At 37.7% G+C, this 20,516-nt stretch overlaps 1 protein-coding gene across 1 annotated transcript in view; it reads right to left on the reverse strand.

Annotated features, from left to right (window-relative positions):
* spegb (striated muscle enriched protein kinase b) overlaps positions 1–19,415 on the reverse strand; it is a gene marked incomplete at its 5' end in the record, with an annotated part of 61,320 nt that extends 41,905 nt beyond the window's left edge. Inside the window, one exon of the mRNA XM_079464827.1 lies at positions 18,989–19,415. Within this exon, the coding sequence (XP_079320953.1) occupies positions 18,989–19,415 (427 nt within the window). The remainder of the gene's footprint in view (positions 1–18,988) is intronic.
* Positions 19,416–20,516: the final 1,101 nt, after the last annotated feature.

Raw genomic sequence — 20,516 nt, forward strand, 5'->3', positions numbered from 1 at the left:
ATATTTTCAATGACTTCTTTCAAATAGTCCAATTCAAGTAATTGTATCCTACTTACCTATAGCAATTTTTAAGACAAGAGAAATATCCATAACCTTATAAGGATAATAAAATCAAATAAAAAACAAATGCAACCTATCAACGAACTAGATTAGAATAAGAATTGACTATTAACGCAACCTTACACAATTGAGTAAAGGTGGCCCTTGCAAAGTCAATATTGCAATGCTAGGGTGGGGTGGCCGCTATGACCAAAAAGACCCTCCTCTGTCTTTTGATTCATTTATTGATCCTCCTTATCCGCGTATTAATCCTTCTCCATGTTTCTTCATTTAGTCTCACATGCCAGATCACTGCATGGTACTACTTATTCCCATATCTATTCCCATATACACAGATTCGAATATTTAACTCTGCCAGAATGGCATTAACCTTTATACTGCTTAGCCATAGGGTGTTACTATAGATCTGAGTGCTTTAAAGTAAAGATATTATTTTCATTAATATAATGAGGAAAGTTGGTAACTGAAAAGCTGCGACACCCATTTACTTCTTTTGTATGGACACGAAACCACTGCAAGTGTTCAAAAATATCTTTCTTCAAAATATCTTTTTTTGTGTGTAAATGATGTCTATGGGATTTTATCAAGGGGACAGGAGAAAATTGCATGTGATTGTTTAGTAACAGCGAACCTCTGCACGAGGCATGATTAGAGGTGTCAATCATGTCCACGGCACAAACAGTGTGAGCCGAGATACAAAGAAGTTAATACTACTGCATGTCAAAATCTCTAGCTACGTACTGTATATGGAACTGCAATAGATCACAACCTTACCAAGAACCACTTTTTTAAGATTACAGTCACCAACCTAAGCCGTGTCAAACATTTGTTGATTCCAGCTACCCCATATCCTCCGAAAAAAATGTCCGAGCCGTGTTACTCGGTACCTCGGAGAGCTCCACTTTTCTTTTCAGCCCACACCATAGTCATCCACTTCAGATGAATCAAAGCCACTCCAGGCTCTTTTGATGAATCATCGTGGCCTTTGGTCAGCAGGTGATTTATTTGTTGCCGGGTTAGGCACACAATGAGCTCTGATGAATGCCGTCTGGCTCTATCTAATACGGCCTGCTGTATCTGCTTTGTGCTCTAGCTCCACTCTCTCAGCCCCGAGCGAACGGCCTATTTCAATCTCACCCGGTCTAACTTTTCATTACTCCTGCCAATGCGGCATGTGAATAGCTTCACACCTTAGGAAACACATTTCTCTTTTTCTGGGGCCTGTTGGGTCTGCTAACTCTTCCGAAGCGGTACGGCGGGCTCACGTGATTTATGCCCTCCAATTCACTGCTGAGTTTGTATGTGTTCACTAGGCATTTTTAAAGATTATTACAGTGCTTGCGAGGCAGCACTATATCGATATTCCTGAAGCAGTCTGGTTAGTGGCTTGTTCTATTCAGCACACACCTCGTTAAAGGGATTTTGCTGAGTACGGATTTCGTTGCTGTGTTGAAATATTTTTATTGTAAGTGGAAGGTGGGGTGGGATATAGAGATGAGTTTGTCCCTTATAAATAACCAGTAGCATTTAGCTACAGCCGTGTGCCAGGATATCATGTTGGCCAAAGTCGCTGGTATTAAAAAGATGGACAATTTTATTAGAGATGGATACATTTACCATGCTGAAAAAACAACAGAAACCATGAAATAAGTTATAATGGTTTTAAAAAAGGGTTTGTATTGATTTTAAGGGAAACTGTTATTGTGTCTACTGGTATGTGATGGACTCTATTGGTGGGATGTTAAATCCTACTGGAATAATTTCCAAATCACACTACAAAAAATGATTTTGTAATGGTTTTAGTGGAAAGAGTTGATGGTTCATAATAGTATTTGTAATTATTTTCAGCAGGTACGCCCCAAATGCGAAAATAACCAATATGACATCTATTTCTGAAAGAATGCATATTAAAAATGAATGTGAAATATCAAAAACATCCAACATTTAGGATTATATTGATATTTCCTTTAGGAAATTTGTTTTCCAGCCACCGACAACAGTAGTCCCTGCTGAAATAAATAGAACCAACAATAGAAAATATAGCGTATTTAATGGGAATTGTATTGATTTTAATGGAAATGACAATCGTGACTACTGGCATGTGATGGTTTCTATTGGTGGTATGTTAAATCCTATTGGAATAATGAACAAAACACCATACAAAAGAAATTTAGAAATGGTTTTGATAAAAAATAATGGTATTTTATTGACCACTAGATTTTCTGTGATGGTTTCAATTGTTTTTTCAGCAGGGGTTTCACCAGTAACAGCAAATATTCTGGACTAGTCTAAAACACCCAAAAGTGCAGGAAATACAATATTATTCAGATAGAGAATGACATTACCATTTAGCCTACAACTGAAATTCTGACTCAGCCACCTGTTCTGGATCTGTCTGGTCTCTCAGCTACACATGCTCCTCATCCACCCGCCTCTCTCTGTCTGTCGACCAAGATCCAATTATCTTCTTATTTCAACCCCCCTCCATCCACACCCACTTTTCCTTTCATCTTCACTATCACCTCAAGAGGAATAGGAAGGCGCTCATATTCCTTTCACCTTTCAAATGGCACAAAATAACAAATTGTGAAAGGCAGACCGTCTCACTTACACTCGCTGCAGTGACGATGCACAGATTGCTCACTTTCTACTTTATGTGCTGTAGAAGGTTCATATTTTGACCTGACAGGCCGTATGTTGTAAAAGCATCGACCAGTGCTTCTCGCCAAGTCAAGCATCGCAAATATTGCTCATAAATTGGCGTGAGGCATTTGATTAAACATTTAACATTAATCTTCTGAATTTTAGAATATAAGTTATTCTGCAGCAGACATAAAGGGAATCAAATAGTTATTTACGTATTTGGAAATAACAGACGACAAACATTTATCTAGTGATCTTAATGTTCTAGAGGAGTGGGGATGGGCTCAATTGACTCACGCATACAAAGAAACACCTACATTAGCAACTAGCCGAATCCTTAGAAACCACCTATCAATGCCTTAGCAACCGCATAGCAACGCCTAGCATCATAGCAGCACAAGTACCACTCACACAAGAAAGCAGACTTTTGAGTAAAATAGCCTGCCAATGTGTTGCTTGATGGCAGTACATATACATTTTTTGAGAATGTAGGGAATAAAAGATGTCGCAAACCTCTTTTAGTTAGAAGCAGGCATATTTTTAGGAAGGAATGGATTACTAAAGATTTATTTTCCATGCACTTTGACCTGCATTTGCCCAACATGCTGACTTGACATTAAAATGTCATACGCATCTACTGTAATACAAATCATGGCATTACCAAAGATTTATGTTGGTTTCTGCCGTAAAACATTTTATTAAAAATAATATCTTGAAAACCTTTCCTAATGAGAAACCTCAATTTGATGTAATAGCAAAGCAGGAACTGCCATCTATGTTCTCCATGTCTCACAATTCTAGCATAAACCCGAATGCGTTAGGATTGGGTTAAATGAGCCATAGACATTCATCTATTCTGTATTCATGATGACATGATGGCCAGATGGGTGCCGACGTTTGTTTACAATAAAAGGGTGGGGCGCAAGTGTGAACATGCAGCGCAAAAAGGAGGGAATTGGGTCAAGCTTCCCACAGACTCCCCTTAGAGTCTCCCGGATGACAAAACCCAAACAAACTCTACTTACAAACAGCTACGATTCAACATACAATCAAGCAGAATGCATAAAGAGACATGCAAGCCTCACCTGAAAACGTTTCTTAGACCAGATTTTCTTCATCGCTTGGAGTAATCCCGGTCTTTTGTTGCGTTTGGGAGTGATGCTTTCTGGAAGCTGGGGATTGACGGTCAGACCCGACGGTGACCTGATGGTCTCGCCGAAAGCATGATCTGAATCCAGCATGGACTGCTGCAAAATGCCACTTGGAAAATGGAAACGTACCCAACCGAGAGGCACACCAGTAATTTACGCACTATTTTGAAAAAAAACCTTTTTCAAAGTTATTTCTTAACAACTTGCCTGCTCTAAACATGCTCCCCGATAACAAAAACGCAGTATTTTAAAGTTCACAGTTCTTCCAGGTTAGAGTAGCTCAAACGTTACAGAAAAAAAATCTTGGTAGCCGGCACCTTTTCTGTGCTTCGGGAATCCCAGAGGAAAATAATCAGTGCTGCCTGTAAACCATCGATAGGCTGCTTGAGAAGAGACCAATAAGAGCGCAGAACAAACACAGTCAGCTGCAGCGAGTGAAGGGGTGCGTGTGTTAGAGAGCAAGAGAGAGGGAGAGACACCACTACCCTGCCGCGTTTCAAGGGAAGGGAGAGAGACGAAACGATAGAGACACTCTTTTTTTTAAAGAATGAGTCAGTGTTCTTGAGCCTTAGCATTGGGGGGTACCAGTTTGCAAATCCATTTTCATATCCCGATATGATTTTTTCATTGTTTCTCCACCTCACTTTCCTGTTGTTTGCTGCACCGAGGCACAGAGCATCTCTCCTTCCCAGCAGCAGCGAATTCAGAGGCTTAACAACGGTAGGGGAGTCTCCTCTCCTCACATGCAGGATCAACGCTTGTGACGTCAGAGCTGCCTCCAGCCGATGGAGGCTTTGACAGCCCACCACCAAAACAGCCCACTTCAAAATATTTCAATTGTTGTTGTTTCTTTGCCCCCCGAGGTGGTTGTGGGAGGTATAATCAAAATGTCTTAAGAGAAATGAATATATTTATATCGTGGCAACAGTATGATTTATAGTTGTTTTGCTAGTGAATTCATGGAAAATGTCGTTGAAAATGGCGCTAGCAAGACAAAAGTCATGGGTTTGATTTCTGGAAAACACACATACTGTATAACTTGAATGCACTTTGGATATGAGCGTCTGCCAAATAAGTAAATGTAAATATTTATATTTAACACATACTAAATAGCCATATGGAGATGCCTGTATTGGAAATACTTTGCAACTGAAAATGAAATCCTTACCAGTGAACATTGCACATAACGCACAGTGACTTATACACTCTAAAAATATTGGGTTATTTTCAAAAAGGGACGAACCCAACCATTAGGTTAACTTATCCTATGCTTAGTAGTTTTTGGGTCAAATATAATTTTTTGGGGGTTAATTAAAACAGCGGCTGTGTTGAAAATAACCCAGTATTTTCAGACCATCTACCTTTTCACAAATTAACATATTTAGGTTTATTAACAATTTGTAAAAATGTACATGCCCTGGACAGAAATGAGAAGACAAAGGCAACCGTTTGCTGCTTCAGATTTGCATAATGACTTTATAAATTATAGAGTGTCTCGCAGCTGCGACGTTAGCAGAGGGGTCAGGGGATGCCACATCAATTTCAAGGTCTTTAATTTCAGGAGAGCAAGGCGATCCATAAACGTACAGATACAACAGCAAAGTCCATGTCGTACAACAAAAATACGTTTGAAAGACGCTAAGAAATGGATTGTGGTCTGGATGACTTGGCTGTTGAAATGGATTGCTATTTTGCATGTCCAAACAGTTCTCATTATACAGACTGCCGAACGTTAAGTGGGGTTGTGAGAGATCCAGACACCCAAAACAATTCCTTATTCATTCTCGCCATTTGCCATGATGAGCGTGAGGGATGGTTTCTTCCAATTATTCTGTGTGCTGCTGTTCCCACCTGGTACATTTTGTCTTGCTGTATGTGTAAAGTCGCATAAAATCCCAAATTGACAATATCAAGGGATGAATGATAAATAATCGTCCATATTGGTATCGGACGATAACGGTCATTTTAAAATGAATTAAATAAAAGCAGTTGTGCACTTTTTGACTTTTGTTTCAGTATATTTAGATACTGTAATTCCCTGTTTATATATAATATATCTTTCTTTTTCATCTCTGGCTCACTCGCTGGTCAATATCAAACCAAGTGGTCCATCTCTCTCTTTTCTTGCTCTGTTGATTTTATAAATTGATCTTGAAAGAATCAATGAATTTACCCACCCTCATTTCTTGTCAAATCTATATCACTTGGAAATGTGGAACAAAAGAAACATAAAAGCTATACAATGAAAATGAATAGGTATCAGGGTTTCGTAAAAAGAAAAACATGCAGGGAATGGAAAAATATTTGAAAGAATATAAAAGTCAGCAAATAAAAAAAATTCACTAAGGTTTTAATGTTCAGATGTTGCTTTTTTATAGTTCGGTAGATTTGATGAAATTCTTGGATGTTTAATTTAGGATCAACACAGTCTGTGGTAAGGAAAGGGCATGATCTTACACCGCCAAGGTCATGGGTTCAAACTCCGTGGATTGCAGACACTTAGAAACAAAATGTATAGAATAATGAAATGTACGTTGCTTTGGGTCGTCTTTTGAAGCGTCTGCCAAATGCATAAATGTAAAATGCTAGGAAACATAAAAATAGTTACAAGTTGGAAAAATATAAGTGTATGGAGCTGTAAAATTTAATTAGATTTTCATACACTTTAAAAAATGTTGGGTCAAAAACAGATAAATCCAACTTTTGAAGTAAATTCGGTTTGTCCAATTTTTCACTTAATGTATGTTGAAATCATTAAAAAGATTGCCAGCTGACTAGAGACTTCTTGAAATCTTGAGCTTAGATTTGGGAACAGTTGATGGGTCTTCTTAAACTAATGGAGACTATTGTCAGATATTTTCCCTGGAGACGCTGGAGACTTAAAGGGATAGGTTAACCAAAAAATGAAAATTCCTTCATTGTCATTTTAATCCTATATGGCTTTCTAACTTTTGCAGAACACAAAAAAGATATTTTGAAAAACGTTGTTAAACAGCACCCATTCACTTCCATTGGTTTTGTGTCCATACAGTAAAAGTGAATGGGTGCCGGTGCGGTTCGGTTACCAACTGTCTTCAAAATATCTTATTTAGTGTTCTGCAGAAAAATTAAGTCATACAGCTTTGAAATGACAAGAGAATGTGCAAATGAAATAAAATTTTAGGTGACCAACATTTTCTTTCCTTTTTATGTCCATAATGTCTAAACAACGGAGATAGAGATCTCATCTGAGATTTTTCTCTCTTATGCGAGCTATTCAATATTAATGACTAAAGTCAAGAAGACAATCTCTGATAATCTCTAGAATTATGGTGGTGTCAGTATCACTGCTCTTCACAACACTGAGACATTAAGACAAAGGCAGAACTGCAGTGTGACTCATTTAAGCTCTATTCTAAACACAGCGTCAATAAGCATCAAGCCTGTCCCACGAACCCTTCACTCATAACAGCGATCGCCCAGGAGTCAGTTCCTCCAGTAAAGGAATTAATTCACGCCGCACATCCATAGAAATCTCACTATGGCTGGATCAGCAGGGCCTCCTATTCCTCTCTCCCTGGGGAACCATCTAATGAAATGGGGAGCAATTCCAGAAGCTCTACAAGCACAGTGTAATAACCAAAACGACTCTATTCAACAAGAGCAAGTCACATAAATCAAGAGGGCCCTGGCATTTCTGGAGTGTATTTATGTGTGAGTCACAGTGCTTGTCACATCATAATGTGTTTATCAAGTAATAAACAATTTGTCATTATTTGATCACCTTTCCTCTGAGAAACACAACATGACACATGATTCTTACTCTGTATTTTAAGATTTGCAGAAAACAATGTCAAAGCTTCCCTACGTTTGTCCAGTAAAGAACATTCTATGAAAATATAACCTTGATATCTTCAATAATGACTAGGTAAGGACACTTAGAAATTAAAATCATGAAATCAATGGTTGAAATCCAACTGTGATGCTCATTATCGCAATAATATTCACAGAACGGGTCACATCTTTGTTTTCAGAAAATGTTGCCTGAAATATTACATATACTGACAATAACTGATATTTTAACCACGATTATTTGATATTGTGATTAAAACTACACATATTATATTATTGTAAATAATTTCCTGCCAATATCTGGTTGACACATCAACATGTGGTTGTGCACCATTTAACATTTTGTCTTTATAGCCACACGAGTTACAAACTCTCACTGCCTCTCGTATTTTAAGTCTGATTCATTGGCCAAAAAAAGAGAAAACCCCAAAATAAACCCTAATTTATAGATTAATTTTAGCCAGAGATTGTGATAATATTGCTATCATTCATTATCTTGGTCACAATAAATGTGTAGTGAAAATCTGAAATAATTTATAATCCTGACATACATCTTTTTTAAATTGTATAAACCTTAATAAATTGTTGCTGTGGGTTCTAGTTAAAAAATGTAAAGAAAAATAAACGTATTTTAAAATACAGTATATTCTCTTAGAACAAGTCTTATTATCTTACGTCTTATTCTATAGATGTTTAGATTTCTGATGAACGAATTATTTTTATGCCTGGCAAGCGAAATCCCCATCCACTTTGACTGTATTGAAAACAGAAATTCACACATTCTATCTTGCTTGCTTTCTTTTTGTAGAAGAAAGATAATAACACAGCCGAAGGTCGTTTTTGGGTGGACTATACCTTTAACACGTATCTGGTCAGTAGTGTAATACAGGCTTGAGATGGAGTCAGACAGACACCATTATGTCTGCAAGGGTGCTACAGAGAGCAGCATACAGATTGTTCATTCTACACACACAGAGAATGTGCAAGCAAATAGCCTTCTGCCTCCCTGAACACACATTCATTTGCAGGAGTCCAGAAGGGTCCAGAAGGCTTCAGAGTGAGATCACATAACTCTGTGTTAGGCTGAAAAGGATAACGGTAAAACATCATTAAGAAACAATAGTCACAGATGAGACGAGTAAAGGACTAGTGTTTTTTTTAAACGTAGAGGAAAAAATTATAAGCAATACAATGTAAACAAGACATTCATTGTGCAAAATGGACCCTACAACAAACAAACTATCCCTTTAAACGGGTAAATCCCAATCAGCATGCGTACACCATAATAGAGCAATATGAAGACAAAGCATCCTGTTCCCCACTGCAGAATGGCATCAATCCACAGCAGATGGTTATCTAAGAGCCTGCTGGTGCCTCAAAGACACTCTGCAAAAAATGATCGAAGCAAATCCGGCTTAATCATCCCTTACAGTAACCGAAGCTGGGAGGTTAATGGTCTGAGTGCAGAGGAAATGCTGTTGTGATTGTCGATGGTTTTCCTTTACAACAAGCACCTCAGAGTCCATAGTCATCTCACGTGATGCTCTGCTGGTGACTCTGAATATGCGTGCACACAAGGTATTTTTGAAAACGTCACGTTTTCCCTCCGTTTTGGCCTCCTAATGAAATGTTAATGATGTTTTTAATCACTGACAACTAAACACTGAATTAAATTGTTTTAAACAATGTCACATATAGTCACGATGAGACTGACACCTAGAAAACTTTGCATCTATTTTCTGCCTTGCCATGACTGTCCTTTGTTTCACAGTTCATTTCCTAACCCCGACATGTACCATTTCTCTCTCTTTCTCTTGCTCCAGGCCTAAAAAAAAGTTGTTTTTCTTTAGTAATTTTACTTGGTGTCACTAGTGAAATAGAAATGATAGGCTTTGCCTTTTAACTGGCAAAAATGTAGGTTACGGTTTCATGCCTACGATGAAGGTAAACTATACGTACATTTAAAGTCCATAAGCCTTTAAAAGTAGAAAGCTTGCATTTTTGTTAAAGCACCATATATGTGACCCTGGATCGACAAAAAGTAGCACAGGAATGTTTATGGCCAACATAATTGTCAAAATTGTTGATTTTTCTTCTATGCCAAAAATCATTATGTTGTTAAGTAAAGTTCAGGTTCCATTAAGATATTTTGTAAATTTCCCACCGTAAATATATCAAAACTTTATTTTTTGTTAGTAATAAGATATACTAAGGACTTCATGTGGACCACTTCAAAGGTGATTTTTATTTTTTTGCACCCTCAGATTTAAGAGTTTTAAATGATTCTATCTTGGCCAAATATTGTCCTAACAAACCCATACATCAATGGAAAGCTTTTTTTATCCAGCTTTCAGATAATGTAAAAATCTAAATTTCAAAAAATGTACCAATAAGACACTTTTTTTGTTGTTCAATAAATTCAGTATTAACGTCCGTGACGTTGTGAGGCAAAGTTTGTCTCAACTTCCATTGCAATTGCTTCACTGTAAGCGACATTTCTAAGCTTTCTGTGATTTGTAATTTGTATTGAGCCTGGAGCATCTCTTTAACGCTCCTGTGGGGTCAACAAGCGAGATGATCATTGAGCATTGATGAGACAGTGAGAGCAGTCCTGTCTTATACACAGTCACATAATAGAACTAAGATAAAATTACACTGAAAACTATTTCCGGTTTCATCTCTACGTCCTTCTGACACACAGGTATTATAGCTTTTCCCTGTCTGGACTATGACAGATGATTTAGTTTGGGCTTAAGTCATATTAGTTCTTAATCAGAAATGATCCGTGGCACTTTAGCGATTTAGTGTGTGTGCTCAGCTTTTGTCCACAACAGAAAAATAAGATGAAATTGGTGCCACTGCAATAAGAAAGTAGGTCAGTGTTAAAGGTTTGAGAGGCAGGTCAGTCTAAATAAAATCAGTGTTTGTGTTCCTGATCCAATATGCACTAAAAAACAGCTTCACGTCAGAAGAATTTGCAGGTTCGAGATCAAACCAACGATGCATTTAAATGCATAAAACGTAAATGGAATGCATGACTAGTTTTAAAACACATCTTCTCCTAAGGGACAAGAAATTGTATTTTTACATGTTTAGCTGTTATATTAAATGGATGAATTCCCTCCAAGCTAAGAAACGTGATTCTCCATTCTTCCTAATTAAAGCAATTGTCACTGGTGTTTGTAAGATGGTATAAAGCTGCCTATTTTAAATGAAGTGAATACATAATACTCTGCAGAGTATGCTACCTTAAGCCAATAACAAAACACCCCTGAACAACAATGCAGTCGCACTGCAGATGCACGCAAAGTCTTTAGAGCATTATGGGTTATGTCTGTGGCTGCTGATAATAGTCTTCTCTCCCTTAGGAGTCCTTGAAGTTTTACAAAGTGCTTTAACAAAAGAGAGTAGGACAATAGAGACTCTCAATAGTGTTTATCAGGTGCCAAATGCTACACGATTACTTTGGGAAATCACTGGTCACAAGCCACCTGACAATCAAAAGATAATGTACTTGGAAATAAAACTATGTAAATATATTAGCTTGTGGTAAAGTGTGTGGTAAAGTGGAAGACTGATCAAACACAGCTGTAATATTCTGAAAGAAAGAAGACCACTTTAACCAACACACCAGCAGTGACTTTCGTTGAACAGCTAAAATCCCTCCATAATGCGTCCATACAGTTATTGCGTTTTAAATCATAAGTGCTGCTTCTATACGTTTTCAGTAACACTTTACAGTAAGATTGTATTTGAAGTTCATGTCGATTTACGCATTTATTAATACTTTTTCAAAATCAAGTTAACTGTTAAAGGAGTGGTTCATCTCAAAATGAAAATTCTGTCATTATTTACTCACACTCCTGTCATTTTAAACCTGCATGACTTTCATTCTTCTGCAGAACACCAAAGAGGATATCTTGAAGAATGTCGGTAACAGAAAAACATCGAAGAGAATGGGGACCAACGTTTGTTTTATTAGAAACATTCTTCAAAATATCTGCTTTTGTGTTTTGCAGAAGAAAGAGAGTCATAAAGAGAAAGAGAATATTCTTTTTGAGGTGGACTACTCCTTTAACATAAGTTACTGTAATGCACAATCAATACGCTTACGGAAGTTAACAAGTACAATCTTTTTACCAAGTGTTACCAACAAAAGTATTATCCCCTCACTGGCAGATTATTTTGACTGTAGTGGGTTGGGTGCTTGTAGCTTTGATCAATAAGATTAGTTTATCATCTCAAGCACGTGACTTCATTGGCAATCCACATGGGAGACTCCAGGAGTCAATCTTACTCACACACACACGCAAACACACACACACACACACACACACACACAGTATGGGTATCTATCCATACCCTGAAGGACAGCAACAAGTGCAGTCTGTTTAGGGAAGTCCCCTCGTTCTGTGACCACACATTGAACCAACACACAGAGACGATCAAACTGAGGATGTATAATGGCTGCCAGACTGCACCCCTTTAGTGCTGTGAGATGAAAAGCTACTGCAGTGAGGATCAATCATGCTGAATCAGATATAACAGACACATAAACATCACAGTATTTCCTCATCACGCATAATCCCTTAAAGCAGGGTTAGAATTTTTTCAAAACCGCTTTAGAAAACTGAATCGTGCCAAGTACCGAAACAAACTTCAGCAGTAAGGAGCAGTCCGCTCATGTTGACGGAGGGAAGAGACCAAGCGGCATTAGAAAGACTGTAGAAAGAGCGATGTCTTATTTATTACATAAAAGTAAAGGTTCTGTGGATTTTAAGTATAATAAAAAGGATTAAAGTCAGGCAGGAGCTAGGACCCTTATTAGCGGAATGACCTGCAGTATGGCAAGGCTTTCGGCGGAGATACGTTAGTGCCAGCAATACTTTGGTGAAGGCTTTCCAGAAGAGAGACGTTTGCAAGCAAGATTGTCTAATAATTACCCCCGAGGAGGTTGCTTTGATTCGTATCAGTATGTGAAAAACATTGGTTTTGCTGTTCGTCATTGTTTATCTGGAACCAGGGTGCTGCTTGTATATACTTGTGTCGTCTTCGCTTAAGATGCTAAAATATCAAATATAAACTTTCGGTCAAGATCAGTGGTAAAGCTCTATTATTAAATACCCTATTTTTGTTGCATGCGCCACAAACAACATTTTCTACGCAACATATACAGTTTCCATTGCAATTTGAAGCTTGTAAGTGACTAGAAAATTAAAGGAACCATTCACCCAAAAAAATAAAAATTTCTGACATCATTTACTCACTCTAGAAGTGTTCCAAATCTGTATAACGTCTTTGGTTAAAAGCATTTTTCCAAATATCTTTCTCTGTGTTCATTGGAACAAACAGTTCTTGGCCACCATTGACCAGCTAGGAAAAATTGCTATTGCTGTCCTGTATTCTTCAAAATATCTTCTTTTGTGTTCAACATACAAAGAAATGTACAAAGCAATTTTCTCCATTGCAGTCATTGGTGAAAATCCAACATGATTCGCGATGTATAAAAAGAAGAGCTCCAATTATAATGTGACGACACAAACAGGTAGCAAAGTGCTGGAAGAAAGTGTTTCTGCCAGTTTAGCTACAGTACACAGATTAAGACCAAGCTCCTCTCCAACATTCCAGTCTTTTCAAACATGTAAGCCAACCCAAACTCTTCCAAGAAGTTTTCAGGGCCGAGGGCTGTCAGAGAGGCAAGTGTGATATCTGTCTGGTAACACATTTTCATCGTGCTATTGCAAACACATTGCTCTAAACACTTTTAAAGGTATCTCCTGCAACACTAAACATGATGTTCAACACACCAATCATTAACCCTAACTCAATAGAACAAGAGAAAAGAATGGAAATGTCCTTATGTGTATTTGTTTGAGAGAGAGGGAGAGGGAGAGAGAGAGAGAGAGAGAGAGAGAGAGAGAGAGAGAGAGAGAGAGAGAGAGAGAGAGAGAGAGAGAGAGAGAAAACTGCCAACTTTTGCAATGTTTTCTTATCTTGCAATAACACTAAAATTAGGTTTTTCGAAGGTAAACAGTAGCAAAATCAAACTTAAAACATGACCGGGGCCTCATGTAGCAACTCTGCCTATGCATAAAAACTTTGCGTATGCCTACTTTAACGCTCAACGCTCACGCTTATTTCATTGGGTCTTTGGGCATGATCACTGGCTAAACCAACACAACAAATTGGATTTAACGGAAAAAAATAAGCAAGGCATATATGCAAAAGAGCAGGAAACAGCTTTAATGATAGGACATATTAAAGTGCAACACCAGTGGATTGTTAAAGCCAACCGCATGCTAAAGGCCAACAAGAACGTAAGCAAAGCAAACCAGATGCTTTTAAGAAAATTAAAACCAGTGGATCACCATTAAATGTTAATGTAAAGGCGGTCAAAAGGAAATAATAACTTTCTTAAAGTGGAGAGGAAATTGGCTTTCTAGCCATGCAGAATGCCACCAATTGCAGGTTGGAAAGGCAATAATGTCTCAATGCAGCCTGAGGGAGGTTCATCACTATAAAAAATAACTTTGGAGGAATAAATGCTTATTAACGCGGTTTATTCTAATGTGGCAATAATATTTCTAAATCCAATTTCCCAGCTGGACGTAGGAAAGGTGATAGGCAGAAAATGACTGACTGGCGGAGGACCAGCTGTGTGCATTGTTGAGAGTGACCAAATGTACATCAGCATTCATCATCCTCATCGCTAGTGGTGAAATATTCATTTCACCTCCTACAAAACAACAGAACAATATTCAAATTTTCAATGACTCATATGTGCTGATGATAAATTAATAACTTTGTCATTTTGCAACGGTCCATTAACAAAATGAACGGAAGTGAACTGAAAAATACTCCAAAAGTTGAGCAATTTATCAGTTTTTGTGAAGTTTAAAGGCAACAACCGAGCGCTTATGTGGATCATCCGACCTATAAGGTCAATGGAAAATTACACATAGCAGTAATTGCTCTGAAAGGAGATAACACTCTGTTAGATCACCATGGGGGCTAAAGCCAAATCCCAAACACACGAACACTTTTCAATGAAAAAAAAAAGATAAGTTACAGCCAATTTAAGCAACCCATCACATTTAAATGTAATGTCTACTCTCATTTTCTCTTCTAGTTTAATTCCTATATCGCAAAACCATGCAAAAATATCATTCTGCTCCAAACCATGGCACTGGTGAAGCTAATATTGCAATGTTACGCTGGTTGGATCCACAGTATTAACTGTTTGAAATCATCCTTTGAACAGATTACTTATGTTTGCCAAAGCACATTAAGTTGATAATACAAGAAAATATCAAATGAGGTCACATTTCACATTTAAACAAACAAACTCTTGAGAAAACCTCTAGAAAGAAAGCCAAAGTCCTAATCAAGTCAAAATGATACACCTGAAGATCTAAAAGGTTACAGACTCTCTGTATACACCATTTGCGTCATAATGGACGATTCTTTCAGAAATATCTACATTAGCATCAGTGCTGCATAACGTGCAATTACAGGTGAGATGTTCCCAGAAGAGACAGACACAGTAGACACATTACGACATTAAATGGATTGTAACTTTTCACTCAGGTTGTACAGTATAGCACTGTATTGACTGTCAGCTGATATAGACCAAAAATATACACAGCAGTTGCAAGTCTACTTAACCTTTAGTGTCTGGTAGATGAAATCTAACTTAAATATATATATTTTTCATTAAAATCATGAAGATTATGTATTAAGTCATGAATTGTTTTGCAACAATATACTGTAGGACTCTAACTAAAGCCAAATAGACAAATAAACGGTTACTTCCAACAATGTTGGTGCGTATCTGATTCTGTACCACTTCAATACCAAAACTTTATATAAAGTGATAGTTCAACCAAAATTTTTCATTTAAATTCTGTTATGAATTACTTTCAATTTGTCCCAAACCTGTGTTAATGTCTTTGTTCGGTTAAACACAAAGAAAGATAGAAAGACGTTAGCAATTGAGATTACTGAGACACCGTTGAGTACCATAGAAGAACATTTTAAAATGGTTTGTCAAATGTGCCCCAGAATTGTTTGTTTTCCTAAATTCTTTAAAGTATCTCATTTTGTGTTCAACAGAACATTATACCATTTGTTACTACTATGGTAATCATTGATGCCCCTGAAATCTCAGTTGCTAACATTCTTCCAAATATCTTTCGTTGTGTTCAACAGCACAATTTTTAAGAACTTGAGGGTGAGTCGTTCATGTCAGAATTTGTATTTTGGGGTGAACTATCCCTTTAATGTTTAACCGACAGCTAAACCTGAATTTAATTAAAGCACCACGACTTAAGTACAAAAAAACTTGGTTAAAATGGAACAAGTGTTGGGGCCACCCACCCAAAACACTTGTCTGCAATGCATAAACATGTTAACCAGCTATAGTGCAATCCTGGCCTCTTGCCTCCATACCGAATTTCAGGACAGTCTTTATATATATATATATATATATATATATATATATATATACCGTATGTGTATCTATCATTCTTGTTCTAGAATATTGAAAGAGTAAACTAGGCAAAATGTTTTATCACCCTCAATCAGACTGACTCTAATTGAATAAAGCCCAGACAAAACGCCAGTGCTGGAGGCCTATTTATAGCTGTGATGTCTTCCTGCGTAACTGGAGAATGAGCGGACTATTTACATCACAAAAATCTGACGCCTGGCACATTCCAGTGTCAGAAATAACCGAGCTGGTCCTTCAGGCCAAGACAAGAGAGACACTGACTCCATCTATTCTAAATAATGCGTTGAAGGTAGAACTAATTGTTTTGATGAAGTTTACTTGGGATTAAACAATAGGTTCGGCATAAATTCTAAGGTCCCAAAAGTGTTGCTTCTATGACCATGTACCACAGAACAAGCAAAAAAATAAAAAAAACACTTTTAGATTAATATACCGATCTAAATAGTCCTTTTCTTTTCATTATTTGCAATGATCATGCTAGTGGTGGTGGACATTTAAACGTACCCAAAGAAATAAAGGTGAAAAAGGAGCCAGAGAAAGAATGTAAGACAACAAAAATATAAGAAACTTCAATTCGGAGCGTCAGAGCGACAAAGACCTAAAGACAAATTTTGTGAAATATCAAAGTCTATTAAATTAACCGTACAGTATTTGAGGACTCCTCTAAGTAACCTCAACTTTAAATGAAAAATCCCTGAGGACATTTTCTTTTCCATCTCATGTTAATGAAACAAGACTATAATAAATGAGAGAGCGCATATGTAAAACTTAATGAGCATAATACACGCCCAAACCATCTCCATATAAGGGCTTTCCTTACAACCTCAGCCATTCATCACTCTCTAAAGACGAGCTGTTGCCTGACAGCGCACGCCAACATCTTCAAGAAAAGTTGAGCGTGCCATTCTCAAAACCAAATGAAACGAACATATTTTACGTAGATCTACACACCTAGACAACATCTGTACGTTCATGCAAAAGGCCAAATATCTTGAGATTTCAGCTAAACGCGTTTTACATTTAGAATTAGGCATTTAGCAGACGCTATTATTCAAAGCGACTTACATTGAATTATCCTATACATTTATACATAAGTATCAGCAATCCCCTGGGATCGAACCCACAACCAGGAAGACTAACACTTTAACAGTGACGAATCAAACGCTCTGTAAATGACTCATTGTGACGAAGGAAAAGAGAAAGACATATGGCACTTAGCTGACTGACAGGACAGGTGTAAATGCAAATTGCTCACAGGACTGACACATGCATCATGACCTGCAAACGTCACAGACCTGTACCGCACACGACAGGCTGATGAAAGAGTAATAGACTTGCTCCTTTACCTAACAATCGTTGAGGCCGGGAAAAATGCTTTAATATTACCAGATGTGAGTTTTTATCATGTAATGCAATAAATATACATTCAAACATTAAACGTCTAGTGAATGTCAGCATTTGACTGGCTAAATAAAACACAAACTGTTTTTGTTGATTAAACGGTTATTAAAAATATAGACACAGTGAGAATCATAAAATTCATCTTATTGCTGGCAGTTTGGCAATAGGTGTTTAGCATCACTGGACACATAACACTATCAGATGTGCTCTGAGACAAAGTTCATAAAGACAAGGACAAAAGACCAAACCATTACAGACATATAAAGCCAGACAACATCACCTTACAGATTAACTAAATAGCAAAAATATGAATATGATCCTTTTAAGACAAGACTTATATAATTTATTTTTGGAGGCACAACTTAAACAGTTTGCTAGGGTTCTGCAATATATTGAATATATTCAGAAATAGGTTATTGGCTATTACGTTTTCTAAAAGTTCAACAACAATTACGTTTCCTGAATTAAGAATCTTAACTTCAATAGCCAAAACGATTTTCATTGAAAATCATGTAATAGCTTTGAATTTTATTAAAAACTTCAATTCATTTGAGCCGCAACTTAAATCAAAATATTTGTTCTTTTTATATTTAAAAATGAACCAATCTTTATCATGTTCATTAAATGATAAACAGTCATTAGAAAAAGTGTTTAATTGGTAAAAAATAGGTGAAATAATACTAGCTCTTCTAAGAAACGAAAACTATTTGAGGAACTTGCAGCAAATATCAAGATAATTGTTCAAAACCTAAAAAGGCTGAATATAATTTTTTTAGGTATATTACACAGCCAGTGTTGTGATGTTCTGAGTTCTACAAATTTGTTCAAATTCCTTGCAAAGACAATTTTCCCTTAAACGCAAAAGGCAAACAAACTCCGCTGCGTATTCATTTATTTCAGTAACACAACCAAGTGCTTATTTATGTTGCTGAGAGAAGACGAAGCAAGCGACAATATCACGCTCCACTTTAGGACAGTGAGCAGCTTGAATCAGCTGCCTCCATCATTCTCTGCCACCAAACAGGTTCTTGGGGTAACTGCCCCCGCTGAACCCCAACCAAAGGAAATATGAAAGGTGGGGGGCCTAACCTCATTGTTCGTGTTGGATTATGCACCATTTTGTAAAACCATCCAATAGATGCGTAACCTATTGAGCGAGTTATCACATTATCACTATGTGGCATTAAGAGACAGTGAGAACATTAACCTTTCTCTATTTCCCTGCTTTAACTTGATTATTAGTGTCATGATAACAGCCCACAGTTCCTGTATTGTGATTCAAAGATGCTCAACTTCAGCTTTACAAGCCTCTCTGCAGTTTAAAAAAAGGCACTAACTTCTCAATGTGAAAAGCTTGTATAAATAATGTTAACTTAGCTAAGTTATTAGTTACCTTCACCCAAATCCAAAACAGCCAGAACAGCGCTGCTCCGGGCCTCTCCGAGACTGTTGGTGGCGATGCAGGTGTAGAGGCCAGCATCACTGGGTTTGCAATCTCTGATCCACAATCCTCCATATTCCTGGTTGTCCATGTTGAGCAGGTCATCATTGTGGTACCAATAGAGAGAAGGTTGAGGGTCTCCACCAATGGCCACTTTCAGACGGATATCACAACCGGTACCCACAGCGGCATTTCTCATCTTCCGAATGAAAACCGGAGGGGTCGGGGTTGGGTAGTCAGAACCGGAAGGGTCCGGTACGAGCTGATCGGATCTCACTTTCGGTCGTTTTGGTGGTATCCTGGGGCTTGGAGTTGCTTTTCCTCCCGGTTCTTCATCAGCACCTTTCTTGAGGGTCATTTGGATCTCGGCCTTCCTCATGATCAACTTGAGAACTTCTTAACACTTTTGGACTTTATCGACTTATTAACACTTCAACGGACATCTACAACTTCTCTCTAATGCACAGTAGATCTTCCCTTAATAAAGCAATTTACAATTTGGTGTTTTGATATGGTAAACATATTCCAAACACTTCAGCAGATGTCATGAAATACAATACTCCATCACCACCGGATGAGTGCAAAACTTTAAAATGACTTAGGAAAGTAAGATGCTTAAGAAAATCTATAGCGGATAAAAGATGGCCTACCTGCACTAATAACAAAGGCATGCAGAAGATATCCAACTTTACGGATTGTAAAAAGGCACCATAAATGTTTTGGAATATGTTTCTCACATCCTAGAGACGTCCAGTTAAAAAGTTACAAAACAAAATGTTTAATCTTTCCACCAATTAGGGCAGCGCATGTACTCCGGCTGGATGTTATTTTTAGAGTGAGTCCAAGTGGATCATATTGCATTAGCAGCTCCCACCGTTGCCTTCTAGAAGTCTCAGCCTCAGCTTTTCACCTCTCAGATTCAAATCCCACAGTTCTTGGGGGTCTAAAGGGAAAAATGACTCCTGGATCCTTTAGCGATTACTCAGTTGCAGAGTTTCCAACCCTGTAGTGGTTCCAACAAGGGTATCCAGACTTTCGTCCCCTTGCCCTCAAAGTAAAATTGTCACACTCGAGATCGCTCGCTCCCTCCACTCTCACATCCCCCGGGGGAGGTGACGGGCAAGTCTCACTAAGCCATCAAGGAACAGCTGTACCCTGATAGGTCACATGTTTTGGACTACCCGGATACTTTGGGTCTAAAGGAGGGGCTGGGGAAAAAGCTCTGATTCATGTGTCAAAGATAGCTGCTGAATCAGAACGAACCGTGTCACCCACACTGGTGGCAAAGTGATACTAGATTTTTGGAAAACCAGCACTGATACAACATTAGGCCTTGTGAGGATTCATACTTTTCAAACCATCTAATCACCAGCAGTATATTGAACATTGTGTAGATTACTCCCTACTCTGTAAACCACTCAAGATACAAACATCTGCTATAGGAATACATTTACATTTAGTAATTTAGCAGATGCTTTTA

The sequence above is a fragment of the Barbatula barbatula genome (assembly GCF_947034865.1).
Source record: "Barbatula barbatula genome assembly, chromosome: 9".
NCBI classification, from domain to species: Eukaryota; Metazoa; Chordata; class Actinopteri; order Cypriniformes; family Nemacheilidae; genus Barbatula; species Barbatula barbatula.